We start from the raw sequence: 24,002 nt of genomic DNA, 5'->3' as shown, positions 1-24,002 counted from the left end.
TCATCCCCTTTTGTATCACCTCTCTTGTAAAGATCACCAAAAAGTTTGAAATTGTATAATCCAGAGGTTACTTGCTAACCTTTCCCCACCTCACAGTGTTATTCAGAGCTGATGGCCATTCATCTCAAAATGCTTTCCACTTGCTGCTTTCTGACACTATTCTCTTGATCTTCCTGCCCTCAGTCCCCTTTGCTGGCCTCTCCTTCAGACCATACAACCTCTAAATGCTACAGGTTCAAGTCTGCATCCTGGCCCCTCTCCTCACTACACCTTTCTTCTCTAGGTGAGTCTGAGGCTTTCCCCAGATAAGGGCGTCTATATATTGAACATCTCCCAAATGTACATGTAGCCCAAGCTTATGGGTCTACCTTGAGTTCAAAATATTCCTCGGAGTTCCAATTATTTATTTCTGACTTCTGACACCTTCACTTGGATGCCTCATTGATATCTATCTGAAACCTAACATATCCACAAAGAAGGACTCATTTTTCCCCCCAGAAATGTCAGAACACATTTTTGTTTTGTTTTAAATTTATTTCTCAGAGAGAGAGACAGAGTGAGCAGGGAAGGGTCAGAGAGAGAGGGAGACACAGAATCCAAAACAGGCTCTAGGTTCTGAGCTAGCTGTCAGCACAGAGCCTGACGCGGGGCTCGAACCTGCGAACCGCGAGATCATGGCCTGAGCCAAAGTCGGACGCTTAACCAACTGAGACACCTAGGCACCCCTAGAACATATATTTTTTTTTAATATTTTTATTTATTTCTAGGAGAGAGAGAGAGAGAGCGTGAGCAGGGGAGGGTCAGAGAGAGAGGGAGACACAGACTCCGAAACAGGCTCCAGGCTCTGAGCTGGCAGTCAGCACAGAGCCCGATGCGGGGCTCGAACCCATGAACCGCGAGATCATGACCCGAGTGAAAGTCGGATGCTCAACCGACTAAGCCACCCAGGCGCCCCTAGAACATATTTTTTTAAAGTTTATTTATTTTGAGAGCAAGAGACAGAGAAATTGAGTGGGGGAGGGGAAGAGAGGGGGAGACAGAATTCCAAGCAGGCTCTGTGTTGTCCGCAGAGCCCAATGCAGGGCTTTGAACCCACAAACCCGGAGATCATGACCTGAGTGGAGATCAAGAGTCAGACATTTAACCAACAGAGCCACCCATGCGCCCCAAAGACTCATTTTCTATGCTGTCCTCATCCCAAAACACATACACAGAAATCCTATCCTAGTCTTGTCCCTGTCAGTAAAATGTGGCCATCATCTAAGACCACAGAAATTTGGAGCCATTCTTGGTCCTTTCTCTCATCTCCCACATGCAATCCATCAAAAGGTCCAGGTGTTCGAATCCCATCTTCACTGCCACCATCTTAATACTAATTGCCATCACCAGTTGCCTACAATACACCAAAACCCTCCTTCCTGGTCTCCTTTCTTCCACTTGTGCCTTGCTCCCCAGTTATCTTCCACACAGCAAGTAGGGTAGGAAAGACTTGTAAATCACTATTGAAATAATGTCACTTCCTTGCTTCACAACCTGGAATGGCTTCCCATTGTTCTCAGAATGAAAATCCAAACTCTCTACCTGGGTCTACACGGCCCTGCATCACCCTGCATCACGTGGTTCTCCCTACTTCAGGGCCTCCGTGTTCGTGCCTCCCTCAGTCTGGGATGTTCTTCCTGCACTTTTCACAAGGACTCCTCCTCCTTCCTTCTCATTTTTTAGGTCTTTGCCTAAATGTGTTTTTAAAACCTTCTCCAAGTAACCTTCCCTACCCCACTATTCCCCATCACTGCACTGTTAACTTCTCTCTTACAAGCTGATTCAACTTGTAGTTACCTATCCTTCTACCTGGTCACTATCTGTACTAAAATTCAGGTTTCGGGGAGGTTTGAAATTCAGCATGGGGAGATGAGGCTCCAGCCACTGTGCACCCAAAAGAGGAGCTGGGGCCCAGCATCCCCTCCTCGCCCCAGTCTGGGCTCTGCAAAAAGCACCCCAGTCACTGAAGCACGACCTCCATGCACAAGCTTCTGGCCCTGGCAGCAGATTCCCATTTACACACTCCCATGCAGGCGGAGAGCTCTCCACAACCAAACCCACCAAAAGGGGAGCAGCTGGAAGGTCCTAATCAGGTTTAAGGCTCAGATCCCTGCTCTCCTACCCTCGGCATAGGACCAGCAGCAGAGAGCCCCCAAGCCCAGTGGTGAAACAGCTGAGTGAAGCATTTGAGACTGAAGCCCCCAAGTCAAATCTTCCCCCACAAGCCTGTTCTGCCCCTAGAGGCAATTTCATCTTCTGGACTGGACATGCCTCTGGGTATCCAGTTTTCCCTTGAGAACCAGATGCCATCCTAGAGCCAGAGGGAGAGGTGTTCTCCAAGAAGAAGCAGGACAGCCCTCAGAAATCCCCATGGCCAGTCAGGGTTCAGACAAGCCCTCGAGAGACCCTGAGACTCCTCGACATTTTAGGTTCTTTTTTACTTTTTTAATGTTTATTTAGAGTGCACAAGTCGGGGAGGGACAGAGAGAGGGAGAAAGAAGGCCAAGGAGACTTTACAGATCAGCACAATGCCCAACGAAGGGTTACATTTCATGAACTCTGAGATTATGTTCTGAGCCAAAATCAAAGAGTTGGATGCTCAACCAACTGAGCCACCCAGGAGCCCCAGTCTTGAGGCTCTAAGCACCATAGATGGAAAGCAAATGGCAAGGTACTAAGGAGATCTCCCCTCGCCAACCTATAGGATGACAACTCCACCCAAACTCTGACACCACAACAGGGTTCTGCCTTCTCCCCTGAGTGAAAACGCCACAGAACTAAAGAAGAGGCTATTCTGGAAACTGGAGGCCAGGTATAGGAGTAGGAGCAGGACCCAGACAATCAGTACTGCCCAAACTCGGTGGAGAACTAGGCCACGCGTGGCCCCAGCACTGGGTTCACCAGGAGCCTAGTGATACTGTGTGCTCTCAACCCCTTCTTTCCCTGGGAGACTGGAAAGGCTCGTTGCCATGAATTTCCCCTACACTACCAACACTTTCTTGGGCATTCTTCGAGTCTCCTATGTTTCTTGTATATTACAGGAAGAGATTTTTAAAATAAGTAAGTAAGGGCACCTGAGTATCTCAGTCAGTTGAGCATCCGACTTCGGTTCAGATCATGATCTCACAGTCCGTGGGTTTGAGACCCATGTCAGGCTGTCTGCTGACAGCTCAGAGCCTGAAGTCTGCTTCACATTCTGTGTCTCCCTCTCTCTGCCCTTCCTCTACTCGTGCTCTGTCTCTCTCTCTCAAAATTAAACATTAAGTAAGAAAAAAATAAGATAAAACTCAAATTCCACAAGTCAGAGGCCAGGTCTGTTTTAGTTATCTGCGTAGCAGGACTCTACAATTTTAAATGAATATGATTTGATTTATTCGGGCTGTTGTCACTCTTGTAAAACATTGCTTCCTAATTATAATCTTGGATATTTTTTTATTTGAGGGAAATAGAGAGAGAGAGAGCAAGGGAGAAGGGCAGAGGGAGAGAGAGAAAAAGTCTTAAGCAGGCTCCACACTCAGGGAGGAACCCGACTATTTTATTTGAGAGAGAGAGAGAGAGTGCGTAAGCAGGGGAGAGGGGCAGAGGGAGAGAGAGAAAGAATCTTAAGCAGGCTCCACATTCACTGAGGAACCCAACGCAGGGGTCAATCCCATGACCCTGGGATCATGACCCTGAGCTGAAATCCAGAGTCAGACTCTCAACCAACTGAGCCATCCACGCACCCCAATCTTGACCTTTTGACCTATATCCTATCTAAAACTTTTCTCTAAGTAAAATCATTCTAAACTTTTCTGGCGCTATCTGAAAACGTGCTTCTATGTCTTTTCCTACAGAACTTATTAAGATCTATCCCACATCAATTTTCCACCTATCAATTAAAACAGATACAAATACCCAGTGTTCTGGTATTACACATAATGATCATCATTTTACTACTGCTAGACCCTACTGAGCCTCCATTAATTATTACTATTTAAAATTCAGGGGCACCTGGGTGACTCAGTCGGTTAAGCATCCAGCTTTGGCTCAGGTCATGATCTCACGGTTCATGGGTTTGAGCCCAGCATTGGGTTCTGTGCTGACAGTAAGGAGCCTACTTGGAATTCTCTTTCCCTGGCTCTCTGTTCCTCCCCCACTCATGCTCTCTCAAAAATAAACTTTAAAAAATAAAAAGGGCACCTGGGTGGCCCAGTCAGGTTAGCATCCAACTTCAGCTCAGGTCATGATCTCACTGTTCATGAGTTCAAGCTCCACGTCGGGCTCTGGACTGATGGCTCAGAGCCTGGAGCCTGTTTCCGATTCTGTGTCTCCTTCTCTCTCTGCCCCTACCCTGCTCACACTCTGTCTGTCTGTCTGTCTGTCTGTCTCTCTCTCTCTCTCTCAAAAATAAACATTTAAAAAACTTTAATAGGGGCGCCTGGGTGGCTTAGTCGGTTAAGCGTCCGACTTTCGCTTGGGTCATGATCTCGTGGTTCGTGGGTCAGAGCCCCGCGTCGGGCTCTGTGGTGACTGCCAGCTCAGAGGCTGGTGCCTGTTTCAGTCTGTGACTCCCTCTCTCTCTGACCCTCCCCTGCTCACGCTGTCTCTCTCTCTCTCCCCTAGAAATAAGTAAAACATTAAAAAAATAATAATAAAAAAATAAAAAACTTTAATAAAAATTTAAAAATAAAAAATAAAATTTAACGCTGATACAAGTCAGTACTAGCGGTAAGTCAGATGTGACACCTGTAGCAAATGCAATGTTGAATGCTATTTAAGAACTTAATACAGTCCCTTTATTTTGGCCTGGCATTTCCCTCTGTCCCATTCAGGTTCTTTAGAAAGGAGACAGGAAAAAAAAAAAAAAAAAAAAACAGAAAGAAAGAAAGCAGACAGAATTGTTTTTGACTACTTTGCAAATTGACATGTTAGTGAATAGTAAGTATACTGCCCCAAGTAACAAAACCCTGTGACAACTTTCAATTATGTTCTGCATATGAAAATGTTGGCTTCCTAAGTCTTTCCTGAGGGGGCTGAGACATCACCTTGGCCTTCCACAGGTTTATCGTCTATGCAGTGCAGTGCAGCATGGACTCTACAAAGTAATTCATAATCACTTGCATATATGTTTCAAGAAAAAGCCATGAGCATACAGCAATTTCTGGATTACAATTTTCAAGCAAAGAGCTTTGATGAGCTTCTTAGCCCGTAGAATAGGAAGTTTCCCAGAGGATTAGAGGCATATTCTGACACCAGTTACTAGGTCTTTTGTTTCACTTTACAGCACGGCTGCATTAAGAGAGGCTGAATAAGAATGGGCTTATTATGAAACCCTGTTTCACTCCACTGATGATGGGGAATGTGTCAGATGTCTCAGGAGGGTGCCAGCATCTCTAACATAACTGACTATCTGGAATAGCTTTAGGATTTGGGGGAACATCACTAGGAAGTCCAAATTACTTAGCACCCCTAAACCCATGCTCACTTGTTGGCAAACACTAATTTTATCAAGTCAAAACACAGTAATCAAAGGTACTAGTATTGTCTTTATACCTCTTCTCAATCTAGCCCACAGCACCGATCCTGTCTTTTGTAGAACACTGTGCTCTAGAGCTCCTCTGTGATTCTGAGAAGGTAAAAATTGCCAAAACTGCTTGGGTGCCAACTCAGAAAGACTGCCAGCAACAGACAGCTGTAAAATGTGACAGCAATTTCCACAGCTCTTTCCATTATTTTCTGAAGAGGGTAATGAAGACATTCCATTAAGCCTTCAGACTCAAATTAGGTTTTTGTGTCTGTGTTTTAATTTAACAAATATGTACTGTTTATCTACTCTTTCTTGGGCAAGGTAGGGAGGGCAAAGACATAATTCCTGCTCTCAAGGAACTTAAAGTCTACCCAGAAAGAACCAAAGAACACTGGGGACAGACAGTGCTTCTTTCTGTTCTACACAAGTAGCTGGAGTGTTACTCAAGAACAAAAAATGCTTCCACTCCTCTAGAAACTGTCACTCTATCATAAAGTTCCAGGCTTTCACCCTTTCTAAATATACGCTCCCCACTTACGATCTCAGTTCTGTACTCTATCACCTTCTCTACAATCATGTTAAAAACATTACAGTATCTCCCTTCTTGCCATTTTCACTTTTTTTTCCTCTCTACTTCTTCTCAGCCTACAGAGCACACTCTTAACTTTTACACTTTAAAGGCTAATGAAAAAAACTTCCTTGACCTCCCCTAGAGCTTGCAGCTCACTTCCTCCGTTGCTTCTTTTTTCTCCAGATCCTTGTTATTTTCCTTCATCCTTTCTTTGTGGACATCCCTGAGAGCACAATTCTCAATTCTCTTCCCCTCGGCGGTCAGGCACACTTCGACCATCATCCATACTTTCGGATCTAACGTGTACTCCCAAAGCCAGTTCCAGCCTCAGCATCCCTGCCAGCCCACCGCAGGCTCAACGCATGTACCCTAAACACACGGATGTGTCATGATGCCTGCAGCACACTCCCAAAAGGTTCTGCGAAATAAATATACAGACATTTTAAAAAGAGAGACAAAGCAAAGGTTATGAAATTTAAACGGCTGAGGAGTTAAAGAATGGGTATCCCTGTATTGTTCTTTCAGCTTTTCTGTAGCTTTGAAATTCTTCAAACTAAAAAAGTTGGGCGAAAAACACGTAAGATCAGAATCAAAGAGAAAAATCATCTCCCTGCCTTTTAAGAAGTTTATAATCCATTTGTCTAATCTAATCTTAGACCAGGTAGATGTGAGAGTTCAGTGACTGACTAATAATAAACTTACATATATGATCACATTGCAAATATTTACTGAGCCTACTAAGTGGTAGCAATACACTAAGCATTGTATTCGGTCAACAAGACAAATATTTAAGCCTTGGAAGGAGGATCTAGCTAATCCCTCTGCTTTCTCAAACCAGTTCATCTTCCTGCCTTACTGACTGCCATTAATGGTGCCACAATTTTCCCCAATACCCAAAGCAGCTCTGACTCCTTTCAAGCCCTACATCTCTAAATCAGCGACCAAGTTCTCTAGATTCTACTGTTTTGCAGCTGGCTCTCCTCTCCACTCGATGCTGCTGCCAGCCCCCCTGCTAACCTGCTCTCCCTCCAGGACTACTGCAGCTTTCTCAAGTCTCCGGTTCCCACCCAACTCCACCCAATCCTTGCTTTGTCTCTATCCAGACACTCAGCTCTAACCGGATTATTTCCAGCCCGAAAGGGTTTCAATGACTCTCCAGTAAGTATACGATATTGAAAGCTCAGCCTGACACTGAGGAACACAAACTTTATCTCTTACTGCTCGTTCTCCCACTCTCACTCTCCAGCTGTAGGTCTCACTCTTGCCCAACAGTGCCCTCTTGGCCTCTCCTTGGCTACAGACGCCTCCTACCCTTCCATCCCGCTTCTCCTTTCTTCCATGAAGCTTGCCCATATCTCGAAGTGCTTCAGATACTACGCCTCACACCCAGGTCAAAGCAATCTCTCACTGCTCTGAACCTTCATAACATGTAGTGTGCATTTACCACTTCCCACGTAATAGTCATGTTTCCAAGTGTTATCCAAGATCTGTACATGCATTTCTTACCACCTTTACCACACAACGAACTCCCTGAAGGCAGTTTTTCATCTGTAACAGGGACTCAAGGTTTGTGACAAGTATTTAACACTAGTGTCCTTCACAAGAATCCCTAAAAATGGAAATGTTGCCTTGGAAGCTGTAAGAATTTTTAACACTCAAAAGACATTTTAACACTGGTATAGGGGTTTTGCTAACTCCTTTGTGGTAAAATGTAAAATTTATCATTTTAGGGGTGCCTGGCTGGCTCAGTTGGTTAAGTGTCCAACTTTAGCTCAGGTCATGATCTCACAGTTTGTGAGTTTGAGCCCACATTGGGCTCTCTGCCATCAGCCCAGAGCCTGCTTCAGATCCTTTATCTCCCTCTCTCTAACCCTCCTCTGCTTGCACTCCCTCTCTCAAAAATAAACACTTTTAAAAATTTTGCCATTTTAACCATTGTAAGTATAAAATTCAAAGCCATTAATTATATTCACAATGTTGTACAATCATCACCACGATTTTGAAAATTTTCATCACCCCAAACAAAAATTCCGTGCCCATTAAGAAATAATTCCCCATTCTCCTCCCCGCCCCCAGCCTTGGAAACCTCTCATCTTCTGCCTCTATGAAATTATCTATTCTAAGTTTTTTATATAACTGGAATCACAGTATTTGTCCTTTCGTGTCTGGCTTATTTTACTTAGTATAACATTCCCAAGGTTCATTCATACTGTACCACATATCAGAACTTCATTCTCTTTTATGGCTGAATAATATTCCATTGTAAATAACCCATTCTGTTTATTTACTCATCTACTGATGGGGACTTGGGTTGTTTCCCCTTTGGGGCTATTACGAACAGCTATGAACACTGACAAGAATCTGTGTGACTCCCTGTTTTCAGTTTCAATCCTGTTTCAACTGGGAGTGTGAGTGCTAGGTCATACAGTAGTTCTGGTTAGCTTTCTAAGCAACAATAGCAGCACAGTTTTACAATGCAGACACAGGGTCTCTTAGTAAACACAACAGCCACACGAGTTCCTACTCCCTTAGTAAGCAATTCACTTCTGGAAAGATTTCCTTCCTACCTACCCTCTCAGGCCCCAGCTAATGATCTAATTTCCAGGAACCTGACCCTGGTTCAGAGGCTATTTTGATTGTCTTGACACTCCAGTCTCCTGGTTCTCACTACTTTTCAATACTGCCTTTACGGGCATAAAGCACACTTTACTGGTAACTCTTCAAATGAAAACTTAGGAAACTCGGTATCGTTCAGATGCCGGTCATGTTTATATCTTTAATGCATTTAGTAACATCAGATGAATGAAAGCTACATAAAAAATTTCTTCAGGTGAGATACAGGATTTTGTAAAAGATGACCTCTGTGGAACTCATTTCTTATATCCAAACAACCATTTAAAACATGCTAAACTTGGACAAGATGTAGAGGCCTGTTCTATTGCAAAGAAAGGATCTCTTTTCATTCCAAGGTTAACAGCCTGGGATTTCTAAATTGACATCTCATTATTATTACCACCAATTCCAGACTTTGGAAAACCAGAAAAATACAACAGTGTACGTTCTCAGAAACTATATGGAAGAATACACACAAAGTGCAAGCAAGCCCCAAGTTAGAAGCATCTGTGTGCAAAGGGGCAGCATCAGAAGAGATCGTGAGGCGAGTTTTTCATGTTCTGTTACACAATTTCTACATCTCAACTTCTCAAACACATTCATTCACTCTTATTGCATACTGGCTTAAAATTGCATTTAAAATACAAGCAATAAGAGGCAATGTTAATAATAAGAAAAACAGAAGCTGTTAAAAGCAGCTAAATGGGCAACTCTAACAGTATCACCAACTAACACATACAGAAAACTCTAATCTCATTTGAACTTTACAATACTAGGAGTTTGGCAAGTCAGATAGCCGGTCGTTTTAGGAAAGGAGAAAAAAGATTAAAAAAATGTTAACTTCTTCCAACAATCGCATTATATTTTTTAAATGCTCTTCACTTTAGCCTTTAAATTATCTTTTAAAAGGTAAGGTTTAGCTGTAAAACTTTAAAATCAACTGCACCTGGGGACCCCTGGGTGGCTCAGTCAGTGAAGCATCCGACTTTGGGTCAGGTCATGATCTTACCTTTCCTGAGTCCAAGCCCCTTTTGGGCTCTGTGCTGACAGCTCAGAGCCTGAAGCCTGCCTCACATTCTATGTCTCCCTCTGTCTCTGCCCCTCCCACACTCCCACTCTCTCTCTCTCTCAAAAATAAACATTAAAAAATAAAATAAAATAAACTGTATCTGATAACATAGTTCTCTCAGAAAAATAAAAACAATCTACTTAGTTGGGTTTACACATTTAAGAAACACCAAAATAATCATCAAAATGCAATAAAGTCTTATAAAACAAAAATTTATTTTTTTATTCTTAATCATGTTTGAAATGTCTGATGACTTCTTGAAGACATTTTATCCTAATATACTAGCTCCAAAACAATCTGAATTTTTAAGTTTCAAGTCGATGTATAAATAGTTTACTCAAAATACTAGTATTTCCTTGTGTTTTTTTTAATGTTTATTTAGTTTTGAGAGAGACAGACACAGGGTGTGAGTGGGGGAGGGTCAGAGAGAGAGAGACACACACACAGAATCTGAAGCAGGCTCCAGGCTCTGAGCTGTCTGTCAGCACAGAGCCCGAGGCAGGGCTCGAACCCACGAACTGTGAGATCGTGACCTGAGCCGAAGTCGGCGGCTTAACCGACTTGAGCCACCCAGGCGCCCCAAAATACTAGTATTTCCTTAAATAAAATCTGAAGTTTAAAGGACTTGGGCAAAACTTCATTTATAATATATAGATAAATTGTTTACAGACATTAATGTCTACAGATTAGTTATATAGCTATAACTAGTCAATTCAGCAAAGCTTGAGCCCTAGGCTATAAACAGCAGGTGCAAAACTGACTCTAGTGGCCCAGAGTTCACCAGCTATCTGACAGGTATAATTTCATTTAAGTAAAAACTTAAAAAAAAAAAAAAAAAAGGTATAATTTTACAATCCAAGATGGAGCATGCTTTAAGAAATTATTACAGTAGTTAAGACAGTATTTTTCTCCTAAACAGACAAAATGCTGGGGAAAAAGTCCAACCAAATGCACATTACATAAGTTGGGAGACTATTATTTCATCTGTATATATACAAACAACCAAATAGTTCAGAGGTACCGAAGAATTTGATTTATATAGCAATCCAGAGAAATTTTTAAATATTCAGTTAAAATACTTCTGACAAGGTCACTGAATATAATCCGCACTGTGTTCTAAAAAAAATCTACGACATAATATGCAACACTGAGGATTAAATTTACGTGCTCACACATTACAACATATTTAGCAACTGCGTTTCACACAAGTTTAAGTTCAGTAACTTTGAAGTTTGCCAAGTAAAGTGCTAAAATTACTGGAATGCGAGCAGTGCACCTTCAAGGGAAGCAATTCTTCCACTGATCTGCAATAATCAACTGTATATTGAGAGGTTACTTTCTGCCAACTGCTGTATTTTAATAAATATGGTTTAAATTTAAAACCACAGGCTGAATACTAATTGAAGAAAGGCAGTCCTATAAAGGATTAATAGATAAGATACATTAATTAAGGAGCGCCTGGGTGGCTCGGTCAGTTACATATCTGATCTTTGATTTCCGCTCAAATCAAGATCTCACAGTCTGTGAGTTCCAGCCCCGCACCAGCCTCTGCTGTCAGCACTAAGCCAGCTTCGAATCCTCCTGGCCCCCTCTCCTTCTGCCCCTCACCCATACATTAATTGAAAGTCAACTGTTTAACTCGTTCAAAATATAATTTATAGTTGATGAAATTACAATTTCAGAAGAACCAAGCTACTGAGAGCTCTCATGCTGAGAATTATTGGAAAAATTTATTAAAAATAAACACGCATGCACTCAAGGTCATTTAATTCATGCATTTTTAACTACAAAAAGTATCCCCAAACTAAATTACCATCATCTCAAATAATGTACATTAAAAAATTAAATAATTCAATCCCATAAGGTAGCAACACAAAAACATAAAACCAAATTTATTTCAGTTAGCTGAATATTGAGACTAGTGGGTAACATTTAGGAACTCTAGTAAGCCAAGACAAAGGAGAAACTGGAATTCATATAACCTAAGCAGCCGTTCTAAAAAAGTTTTTCAGGAAATAAAGCCATCTTTATTCTTAAACACCAACATAATACACTTTCTCTCACAAATTAAAGTTGCCTGGTGTCTTCCCTGAAATTCAACAAAATTTTTTTTTCATAATGTTTGAAGTACGTCGAAGTTTGTCTGCCCACAACCAACCACCCAACAGCCATCCAGTTTGGTGCTTCAGCAGAGTCCCCGAGACACTCATATGTCTCACCTGACAGGGTAATTAGGAGGGTTTTCTAAGGATAAAAGTTCTACACGTTCAGCAGCACAAACCACATATGAACTCAGCTAAAATGGTATGGAACTACTAACATGTACCCATCCTGTTTAAAAAATTATGAATCCCATGAAAACCTTCAAATTGTTTAGAAAGCCATTATGTTTTGATAAATGTTATTAGTTTTGAAATCATGCTTTCAAAACTATAATTTCATCAGCTAAGGTTGTCTGCACTCACAAAAGACCCATACACTTGGAAGAGACCTAATACCAAGCAGGAGCAGTGCCTACACAGCACACATCGACTATGCGGAATGCCCAAGGATTCAACACAACCAACCAAGGGGAACTTTAGGCTTCAATTTGAAAAATGATTCCACTAAAATAAAAAGTAAAATGCCACAGCCCTAACCCTTACCCATTTCTCCACTTTCTCAACTGTCTGAAAAGATTCTTAAAAGCCATGAGAGAAAGTCTTAAGAATATAATTAAGTGGTTCAGTTACAAAACAGTTTAAGAGAATTTCAAACTCACGACTTTCCTTACAAACAGGACAAGATTTTACTACAGAATATCCCACACCTGACCACATTAAGAACATGTGTAACCAAAATGGCAATTTAAAGTTTCCATTTAATCCATTAACCATAACGTTAGAAAGTTCAGCATTAATAAGCAAAATATTCCATTTAGTTTTTCAACTTCAATAACTCCACATACTTGTTTTAAACTCTGTGTATGGCCACTGAATATCTTGTTGGTAACTTCTATTTCTACCTTTAAGTTTAGAACACTACTGAAATGTCACATCCCATTCCAGTACTAATCCTGAGAACTAAGAATTAGATTAAATAATACTTAATTTTTTAAACTATGGGCCTAATAGAACTGAATTAATCTCCCTTAAATAAACAACTCTCTTACAACATAATAAGTCCTTCCTCATGTCACTGTTGATTTAATAAACTCCAAGTCTTCCACCCTACCTCCACAGCAGCAAAATGGCTATTCTAAATAAAATCAAGTGACTGACAAACGCTCCAAAAAGCTGATATCAAACTGTTTTTTTTTAATCAAAGCCACAAATTATTTCCTGAATTGGTCTGCCAAAGTCCAACACAAAATTTATATATACAATGATTAAGTCTGAGGATCCACTGTGTGATTTAACTCTATGCTATCTATCAGCCTAATGGAGACCTTGAATAACAGATTTGAGATAGCCAAGCAAGTTCCTAACGTAAAAGGTACCTGAGTATCTAAAAAGGTTTTACATCTAAAAAGGTTTTACATCACCCTTAATGACATATCCAAAATCCTCGATTAGGCAAATGTACATCTTTAAATTCATTTCCCAGTTCTGTTTTATATATGTAAAGGCATTCACGCCAAATAAACCCATTACTTCTCTTCAGCATAGCCCTGAAACTGTCAGAGGCCCATCAAAACATTACTCTTAGGTTAATCAATTTCAGCGGTTACTTGATGTTAGCACCAAAATAAGCATTAACCAAAAAATGTAAGCAGAAAGTTTTAATAACAACAACAACAACAAAACCAAGATAAAGATTAGAAGAATTTCAAAAGTAAAAAAAATGTGAACGGAAGCTCACCTGCAGTTAGGTGGAGGGTCTAAAGTGATGTCTGCCAGTTCCTTCTGAATCCTGGAGTCAGGGAAGTGAGAGAGAAACACAAGAAACATGAAGGCGTTGGTAGCCTCCCACCGGTAACGCACAGGTCTGGCAGATAAACCTAACTGCCTCCCTGCCATGCTAACTGGGTTCTTCTACTGAGGGAGGAGGAAAGTACACATCAAAAGCTTCAGGTCCGTAGTTAGAAAAAAACTTTTTTTCCCACCGCAGTGAGCTGGCGGTCCGGGGTCTCGTGTAATCTTCTAAAATGTTTCGGTTCCAGTCTTGCCTCGCACACTAAGGCAGTTATTTTTCTCGGGGTTTTCCATTTAGGAAATAATTGTACAACTTCTCACTTGCGGACTCGTTTTCTAAGTTGCATTAGAATGTGCCGGGACACATTCACTTCTGCGCCGCACTGCTTCTCCCCTGGACCGACGAACGCAAGCCGCCGCGTGGGTGGGAAGGGCTCCCCACCCCCCNCCCAGGCCCCTCCGTCCCCGCCCCCCCCTCTATCTCCTCACCAGCCCACGACTTCACAAAGAGCCCCATCCCCCACTCCTAGGCCGACGCCACCAGGCAGTTCACACCGAGCCCTGGCCTTTGTCTTCTGCTTACCTAGGTGCTTAGAGCATCAATTAATACGACAAAGTTTGAAGCCTTTAAGTGTCTGCCATCTACTAAATGGTGCCTTCTATTTTTATAACCTCTCTTGCTCCTATCACCTAAAACCCTAAAGAGCTATGTTACAACTTAAGAATCTCACGAGGCAGCACAGTAGTAAAAAATGTGAACACACATTCTAAATGCGATCAAAACTCACAATGGATAAGAACTTTTCTCTTTCTAAAGGTTTTCTGGGCTGGCTAGATGCAATGGGGAATAGGTTTTAGTAGGTAGTGTTTCTTTGCACGTGTAAGTAAAGAGAAATTAAGGGTGGTGACTGGGGACGTTCTTTAAACCTTCCTACTGGAGGACATTTCCTGCCCCCTAAAAATCTGGTCAGCTTTAGGAAGGCGTTTGCTGTCTTTACTGACATCTACTTATCTGTGTTCTGCTAAATTCTTTTGCTACCAATAAGCATTTTAGTTCTGAGACGTTCCCAAACACCCCTGCTGTTTGACTCATTATTGTATGTTAAACTAAAAGTTTGGAATCCCGGTTTCCTGATTCTTTATCGGCATCTATTGGAATGACTGTTATGTTAAGATCCATGTATATAGACAAAAATACCCTCCACCTAAACACAACTTGTATAAACATACCTACTGACTTCACTTCTCCTTGCCCATCCTACCTCTACCATAAAATATTCACTGAATAGTTACTTCTTTCATACCTAAAAAGCATAATACCAGACAGCTTTATCCACTTCACCTCTACAACAAACATTTACAACATTTCCAAAATACTGGCAAAAGATTTGTTACGAGCAACTCATACATGTGTTCCACAGAATAATTCTTGTCCCGCCCACTGTCAGCGGGGGCATTTCCTCTACCTGTGGACTAGAAATGAAACCACTTTCCATCCAATATGTAGTTAAGGAACTTTACGTCTGCCAACTCGGGCTTCGGTTTTATTCTATCTCCTGGTATAGTGCCCCTTCCAAGTCTACAGGCCACACTCACCTTCCAAGTCCACGTATTTCACAGAGCAGCTTCTATAGGGTCCTACTAACATTAATTTCCCCCTTCTTTTTTCCTGAATACACTGTCCCCTCTCCATTTTTTGCATCTACTATTAATCTTAGCTCTGCTTTAACACTAATAGTCATTCTTTCAGCAAGACGTCCAGGGAGCTAAAGCTGATGTTAATTTTACAGGTAAAATCACCCTTTGTAGCTTTGCACACACACACCTCCCGGCCCGTTTTTGTTTTACTCCTACTAACTCTTCCCAGGCATTTCCAAAAAGAGTTAACTTCCTTAGAATAGACAAGTTGTGTCTAATGAAAAGTACACTTCAGTAATTTGCTGACACAAAGGAGACTATTTTATATTTGACACCTGTGCTTTACCCCCAAATATATTCATGTGTGCCAGGGATACCCTAGTGCACAGAGAATACTAATGACCTAAAGCAAATATCCTGCCTTAGGTCAGGTCAGAAGCTGCTCCAGCATGGATCAGGGAGCACAGCTACTGAGGTGGGGTGGAAAGGGGTGGGGATTTGGGGAGATTAGGGAAAGCCCCATCCGAAGTGGGCAGGGGACATGACAGGTTCTGGGAGAACCAGCACAGGCTCATCAATGAGGGCCAGTTAGGACTCCTGGGATGCTGAGCCGCGATCAAGCCACCACTCTGAAAATAAGAACAACCTTGCTAAGGCAATCTTGCCATTTAAATCTCGACCTCTACACTATTTAAAATAAGCTAAAGTCACTCTTTCATCCCCCCATGATTAGGTCACCAAAGCACTTCACAAACTTTTCAGCTCTCTGGGAGAAAGAACAAACTTTCAAACTCTGAGTTCCGCGGGCTCACTGCTCAGTGGAAAGATCTAAAGACTCCTATACCATTTTATTTTACGTTCTTGAAGAAAGACTCCCCCTATTTAACCCACCATTTGTATTCCTTACTATCTTTCTGGTTTGCCGCTTTAAAGTTTAATGACTGTCCACCCGAGAGCAGCAGGATTTATGAAACGGCACGGGGGCTCCCAGGAATATGCTATAGATTATATTTAATTATATTTAAGGGTCATGGGGATCAGAGATTATTGAAGGATGCTCAACGTAGCTAAAAAACTAGCTTCTTCCAGAGACATAAGAGGAAAAGAGTAAAGAAAAAGAGTCACCGCTTGAATTCAGTGTGGAAAAAGAACCAAAAATTTTTACAGCGTAAGAGTGGAAATGGCATGGGAAAAAACGAGTCTCCCTGAAATTTGGCAAATTGGAAGTTTTTGAAGAGGAAAAAAAAAAAGAATCCCCCAAATAACCTAGAATACACATTTTACATTATTTATTGCTTCAACTCTCCCAATCAGAAGAACCTCTTTAAATTCCATCTGAAAAACCTCTGTTTCCACCTATTAGATTTTTTACTCCATTAATAGGAGTTATTTATTCCTTATGCAGCTTGTGAGGAAAGCTCTACTCAAAAAAGATCCTATGTGCAACAGGTGAGGAGACAAGATGGTAACAGATTTCATTTTGCTAGAACTGTCCGGGCAGGTATTAGTAATTAAGAAAGATGACAGCCTTGACAAGGGTCACAAGCTAGCGATTAACAGGACAAGTAATTTGCAATCAGATTTGGGGGTCACTAAAAAAAGTAATGACGATTCTTACAAACTTCAGCAAGAAATGGGAGAGGCAAGCCACAAGAGCTGCACGTGGACAACGATTAAAAGAAAAAAAACAGAAGCAAGAGTAAAATAATTAAAACTTCCAAGGCCCTGTTTTCATTTTTAAGAACACACCAGCCACGAGGAGCATTCAAGCTACCCCTCCTTGGGAGGCCGACCCAATGCAGCAAGAGACGGTTCGGAAAATACGAAGCCTGGGGGGGACGGGGGTGGAGTACGGTACCTCTTGGCGCTGGTAGAGAGCAGTTTGGAGTTTTTGCTCATGCTGACTTTACTCTCCTTCTTCTTGGGGGTATTTGTTTCTTTCTCGGTTTGCTGGTTAGAGGACGAAGATGAGGAGGAGCTGGTGCTGGCCCTCGAATCGTCATCCGACATAGCGAACCCCCCACCCCACCCCGCAAACAGCCCCTGCAGGGGGAGGGAAACAAAACAGAAACACACAGACCACGCAGTCAGTGTAAATAAGGAACTCGGGTGCTGTCAGGAGGGCTTCGGCCAGGGGTGCACCCGGCTGCCCACCGCCCTCCACCCGTTTTTCAAAGTCTACAGGCCCATTAAGGCTTTTGCAAATCGGACGCGGCTTGTTTATTTTTGGCCCCAAGTGGGGGGACGCGGTGGGAAAATGATCCAAAGCAAAGCGAGCGGCCCCTCCCGCGCCCCCCGGGGCTCCCCTCAGGGCTGGGAGGGGAGATGCCGAGCAGCCGGAGGAGGGCAGGGCGGGGGCGCTGAGCGCCTCGGCGGNCGGGGAGGCTGGGTGGCCAGAGAGAGACAGCGGGGGCCAGGAGTGGAGTTCGGCGAGATCGGGAAGAGAGGAGGCCGGAGAGGAGTAAGAGAGGAAGCCGAAACAGGGGGACGGAGGCGGGGAAGGGGTGCCCGGGTGGGGGAAGGGAGAGGCNTCGGGACGCCGGGGAAGGGGGCGAGGGGTGGGAATTTTCTCTCAAGTGGCTTGGGGACCTGGATCCTGGGTTGGAGAGGGGAAGCCGTTCCGAGATGGGGGGCGCTGGAAACTGTATGGAATAGGGTGGCCACGAGAGGAAGTTCTTTCCAATAAGGGCTTTGGGAAAGCGGGGGGTGACAGATTGGTGGGGAAAGTAGTAATTTGGTGGGAAGGACTTTGGACTAGAGAATGCAGGGGAAACGCCCCCTAAAAAGTGATCAGTTTAAGGGGAAAAAAAATCCCACAACAGGGTTTTCCTTTGAGCTGGCACTGGCTTCTCCCTCTGGCAATTTACCTGCTGAAAGCACAGGTCGGTTTAGGCACGCCTGTGAGGAAAATCTCAAAAGTAGGAGTTTTCTGCTCAGGCACGTGCAATTGTACAATTTTATATTCTTCTAGTCACGTTTCATAAAAAGTGGTGGTGTTTATGAAAGTGATACAAAGGATTCATGACAGGTAAAACCAACGTGTAACGGGCTTACAAATGTGAGAAGTCATTGGGAATAAACCCTTTACTACTGAATTAAACTGGATTTAGAATTTTTGGTGTCAGCTTACTTTAAATAGAAAGTTTGATTTTTGGAAATTTTAAATCAAAAGTTTTGGGACTCCAGTACCTGCTTTAACGATACAAATGCCATTCAACTAATCTTGGTATCTTTAGAATAACCACTCTGTAATTCTTCTCAACTATTCCATGTTTAGTATTTTTACCAAGATTAATTTTTTTTAAGATTAAGCCACCCCTTCCCCAAAGAGATTAACCCATCAAATTATGATTAGTTTCTCACTGACTTGTCATTTCAGTTGAAGGAAACTGAAGATATATACGCAATACCACATATATACGGTCTGGTACATTAAAGAGACTGCCAAGTCAGATTTTCATGAGCCATTCTAAATTATCTCATTCAAATTGCCATCCTTTTCCATGGCAACGGTGGCTTCAATTACTATAGGGCAACACAACAAGGTATAAAGCTTATGGCATATCCACTTACCTGGAAAACAAACATTCTTACCACCCACCTAAAGCTCTTCCAGCCCTCAACTTTAAAACTCCAACTTTATCATGATTCATAAAGTAATATGTGCATGCTTCTTAATCCTTACCAGGAAACCTATATCTACTGGGAACTCTCATAGAATCAAGAAGTCCAAAAGTTGGGACGTTGTAGGTCATCATTTCAGCCTCCAGCCTCCTACCTTCAGACAGCTATCCCTCAGTCACTCAAATCCATAGAAATATTTAAAGATCCCCACACAGAAGTGTTCGGTTTCAGGAGTCCTGGTAGAATATATATAATTTTTATAATGACATTCCCTGCTGTATGTTATTTGAAAACCAACCCAAAAAATCTTTCTAGAGCCAGGTTGTATATGTTTTGTGGTTCTGATGAAAAATATATAAATTCAGGAGAAAACAATAAGCCAATGTGAAATAAACTGAGTTGGGATGAAGAAAATAATCAAAAAAAGTTATTAAAATTGAGACTTCCTCTTACAAAAATTTGAGTTTCTGATACTTTAAAATACATGTACACACTATGGAGTACAACCAGTAAAAAAATCATATATGTATAAAGAAGAGGGCTAGCAGAGAAGACAAGAAAATAAAAGGCTTGATTTATCGATATGGCTAGGACAGTGGGTGAATTTTTTCTTTATTTTTGGTTTGCATATATCATATACTTGGATACTAAATATAATAATATTTAAAGAAAAGGAAACAAAACAAAAAAAACCCCTGAAAATGATAGTTTGTGTTTCATTGTTGATGCTTGGGTTGGACCCTGGGGAAATAAATCATGTAATCAAAGGGCTCCTTCTCTGTAAGAGAAGTGTTTTCCTAACCACCAGTCTAGAGGGATACTAGCCCTCTTTTGTGTACTAGTCCTTATCTCTAACCCCTGTTAGTGCTTTATGATTTGAGAATGACCTACTGAGGGGGAATTAAAAACCCCAAAATGTTTAGAAAAGAATTCACTGCACTCAAAAGACTAATCATTACATCAGCTTATTTTAAATATATAGTTGTCTGAATCATAAAAAACTAAAACTTCATCTGCAGCCTTTCAGTCTTACTTATGAATTACAAGGCCTAAGGAGTTAAATTGACCTCTCTGAGCCTGTTACATCATCTGTAAAGGACAAGACTACCTGTGCTTACTGACTGGCAGAGTTGTTAGAAGAATTAAATGTATATCAATGATAAAGATGGTTTGTTAGCTGTTATGCAAAGTAAATTATTAATAATCCCACCCTGATACTAATTCTCAGGAATTTTGTTAGGACATTGAGTCTTTATGACTTAGAATTGATGACAAATATAAAAAACCTCCTAAGAGAAAGAGTCAAGGAATCATAGAATATTATTTACTAGAAGGGGCCTAAGATATAATCAAGTTCAAATTCCTCATGTTATAGATGAAGACATTAAGACAAAGAAAGCCTGTAGGTCTTGTTCAAGGTCATGCAGTAGGTCGGTGGCAAAGTTGTGGCTTATGGCTCATGCTGCCTGCAGATGATTTTGTCAGTTCTGGAAATTTGGTGTGGGGGGTGCAGTAGAGGGGGAAGCCTGAATTTAAAAATGTGTATTGGGGTACCTGGGTGGTTCAGTCGGTTAAGCATTCAACTTCGTCTAAGGTCACGATCTCACGGGTTCAGGTTCGGGTTCGGGAGTTCAAGCTCCAAATCGGGTTCTCTGCTGTCACCACGTGGTCTGGTTTAGATCCTCTGTCCCACTCTCTCTCTGCCCCTCCCCCACTCAAACTCTATCTCTCAAAAATAAATAAACATTATGGGGCTCCTGAGTGGCTCAGTTGGTTAAGCACCTAACTTGACTTAGGTCATGATCTCAGGGTTTGTGAGTTCGAGCCTCATGTCAGCTGTGCTGACAGCTCAGAGCCTGGAGCCTACTTCGGATTCTGTGTCTCTCTCTCACTCTGCCCCTCCCCTACTCGTGCCTTATCTCTCTTTCTCGCTTTCAAAAATAAATAAACATTAAATTTTTAAAAAATAAACATTAAAATATATCTATTTAATGCATATATAAATATATTTTTTTAATATATGTGTATTAAATATAAAAGAACTCTAGGGGCTCCTGTCTGATTCAGTCAGTGGAGTGCATGACTCCTGATCTTGGGGTTGTAGGTTTAAACCCCATGTGGGAGTAGAAGTTACTTAAAAATAAAATCTTAAAAAAAGTCAGGTAATATTTTTAAGAACATATTAACAATCAAGACAATTGGGAAAGTGAAAAAATGGAAGCAAGTTAAAGAATCACTGCTTTGATAACATTTACTTAAACCAAATAATGACCACCACCAAAGTTCCCTACTCCTGATTCTGAGAAAAATCCTTCTTGTTTATTTATTTCATATTTATGGATGTATTTTAAACAGGTAATACATTCTCATGCTATATTATTCTAAAGAAATCAAAAGGTATGCCTCGAAAATATCCCTCTGCCCTTCCCCCCAGCTCTGTGGTTGACTAAGCTAGTAAAAGCAAATGCATACATATACATTGGATGCTTTGAAAGGAATGCTCAATTTACATTTAAAAGATGCATCCAGTCACAGAAGCCCAAGTAGTGCAACACTGATATCCCTGAGCTTTAAGAAAGTAGGCTTCAGTTTTTACTAATACCTATTCCTGATTCTCAGAATAATCCAACTCTCTTCTTCAAGCCATCTTTAGAGTATCAAGTACTTTTAAGTAGAAGCACTTGAAGATCAAGGTGCTGACTGATCCCTAGTAGGTGAAATGATATAGTTGATTTAAAAGAAAGAGACCCATCGAACTTTTGAGTACTCCTATTTTTGGCTTGTCGCTTAAACTGAACTTCACCTCCTTCATAAAGCCAACCATTCTCTTTGGCCAGTTTCATATCTAAAGAACTGTCAAACAAATTAACACTTGTTAATAAGGGTTTTTCAACTTACCTTATGGCTGGATAGAAAGGATTTCCTTTTTCTGTCAAAGGAAAAAAAATCTTACGTTTGGAATTTAAAAAGAATTTCTGGAAAGCCTTTCTGAAAAAACGGACTCACTGCAGATTTCAGTCCACTTGTTTTCTTTTATGATGCTCCTTTGCCTGAAAAATGCATTTCTTACACAGAAAGATAAGGAAGGTTCTCAAAGAAGGGTCAATTCCATGAAGTCTAATGAGATCTGGGTCTTTTATCTTCAATTTGGGTCATTTTTCTGCAGGTTTTTTTTTTAAGGAAAAAAAAAAACACTGATCCCTTTGAAGGACCCTAAGCATTGTTAGACTTTAGTAGTCTTGAATGTTACTATCACGGGCAGCTAGGACAGAGCTAAATTATTTTTTTCTACCACATGGAGGCATTGAACAACCATGTGATTTTCAAAATTTACCAAGACTTGATAAGAGTCTAGTGCTTTCTCAGGCAAGGGCAAAAAGGTTTGTTTGATATTGACAAATTGATAGCGCTTAGTAGGAAAGCATTCTCTCAATTTACAATTTATAATCTCCTCTGTACAGCCTCTTCTTTAAATAAACCAGCCTTCTCCAACCTCCTTCAACATTGATACAATAAGGACAGACTATACTGAAATACACTGGATTGCAATTCAACCTGTCTGTTTTGGTTCATTAGTCCCTGAAACCTTTTTTTAAACTTAACACTTTCTCATGGGGCATCTGGGTGGTTAAGTCAGTTAAGCGTCTGACAGAGCTCAGGTCATGATCTCACAGCTTAAGTCCCAAGTCAGGCTCTGTGCTGACAGCTCAGAGCCTGGAGCCTGCTTCAGATTCTATGTCTCCCCCTCTTTCTGCCCCTCCCCTGCTCACACTCTGTCTCTCTCTCAAAAATAAATAAACATTAAAAACATTTTTTAACTTTACACTTTTTCAGTTTACTAAAATTTGGGAGGAGTGAAATAGTAGGAAAAAATTACTTTTACTTCACTCTCTTAATTATCTATTGAGAAACTTTTTATTTTTATTTCTTTTAATGTTTTTTATTTACTTCTGAGAGAAAGAAAGACAGACAGCGTGAGCAGGGGAGGGTCAGAGAGAGGGGGAGGTACAGAATCTGAAACAGGCTCCAGGCTCTGAGCTGGCAGTCAGCACAGAGCCCGACGCGGGGCCCGAACCCACGAACCGATCATGACCTGAGCCGAAGTCGAATGCTTAACCAACTGAGCCACCCAGGCTCCCCAGTTGAGAAACTTTTGAAACATAAGTTTCCCCACAGGTCCATGGTATAGCAAATGTATAGCCAAGGATCGTTTTGAACCCAAAATTTACCTCAAGAATTGCAAAACCCCAGAAGCAATTGGCAGCAAAGATAGCAATCTTGACTTGCTAAGCCTACATGAAAAAGTCTGTCTTTGCAGAGGACAGTACTCGTGTCTCCACCACAAATCAATTAACCAACAAATATTTATTAATTGCCCTGTGTGTGACGTAAAGAAGTCTAAGAGGTACTCTCTGGCCTCCAGCAAGGGCCAGTGGAGAAGGGATTATAACTACTCCTAGAAGGACAAGCAGGGCTTGGGTGGATAAAGAGGCATTCCCAGGGATGGAAATGGCATTTTAAAAGTTAGAGAGAGGGGCCCGTGGGTGGCTCAGTTGGTTAGGCCGACTCAGATTTTGGCTCCGGTCATGATCTTAGGGTTCATGAGTCCCAGCCTTCCATCGGGCTCTGTGCTGACAGCTGACAGCACAAAGCCCACTTCCGCTCTGCCCCTCCCCCTCCCCTGTTGTACCCATGCTCCCTCTCTCTCTGTCTCAAAAGTAAATAAACTTAAAAATAATAATAATAATAATAAAAAGAGAGAAAACATCAGACTCAGAATCTTTCTTNCATAGAGTAGAAAATATTTTATTATTAAAAACAAAATAACAAAACTGGACTTCATTCTTCAGAAATGTCACTGGCATGAAGGGCAAAGAAAAATGAGATTCCAGATTAAAAGAGACTAAAGAAACAGGAGAGCTAAATGTAATATATGATCCTGGACCAGATCCTGTACGGGATGGGGCAAAGAAAAATTGTAAAAGACAGAATTGGGTCAATTGAAAAAATTAGAGTATGGAAGTTAGATAAAAGTATTGTTATCAATGT

General features: G+C 41.5%; 1 protein-coding gene and 1 pseudogene across 2 annotated transcripts in view; one reads left to right on the top strand and one right to left on the bottom strand.

The window, feature by feature from the left end:
- UBE2E1 (ubiquitin conjugating enzyme E2 E1) overlaps positions 1-17,379 on the bottom strand; it is a 79,732-nt gene extending 62,353 nt beyond the window's left edge. Inside the window, exons 1-2 of one of the 2 annotated variants that reach the window (XM_077760717.1) lie at positions 17,188-17,377; positions 13,639-13,689 (exon numbers count right to left, since the gene is read on the bottom strand). In XM_077760717.1, the coding sequence (XP_077616843.1) occupies positions 13,639-13,689; positions 17,188-17,339 (203 nt within the window). In that variant the 5' untranslated portion in view covers positions 17,340-17,377. Of the gene's footprint in view, positions 1-13,638; positions 13,690-17,187 lie in introns of both variants that reach the window. The other variant, XM_077760716.1, reaches the window with a different exon arrangement.
- On the top strand, positions 1,909-6,489 carry LOC144228803 (cell division cycle-associated protein 3-like; annotated as a pseudogene).
- Positions 17,380-24,002: the final 6,623 nt, after the last annotated feature.

This window comes from Crocuta crocuta, unplaced genomic scaffold (genome assembly GCF_008692635.1).
Source record: "Crocuta crocuta isolate KB4526 unplaced genomic scaffold, BGI_CrCroc_1.0 scaffold253, whole genome shotgun sequence".
NCBI classification, from domain to species: Eukaryota; Metazoa; Chordata; class Mammalia; order Carnivora; family Hyaenidae; genus Crocuta; species Crocuta crocuta.
This window is presented reverse-complemented; position numbering and strand designations above follow the sequence as displayed.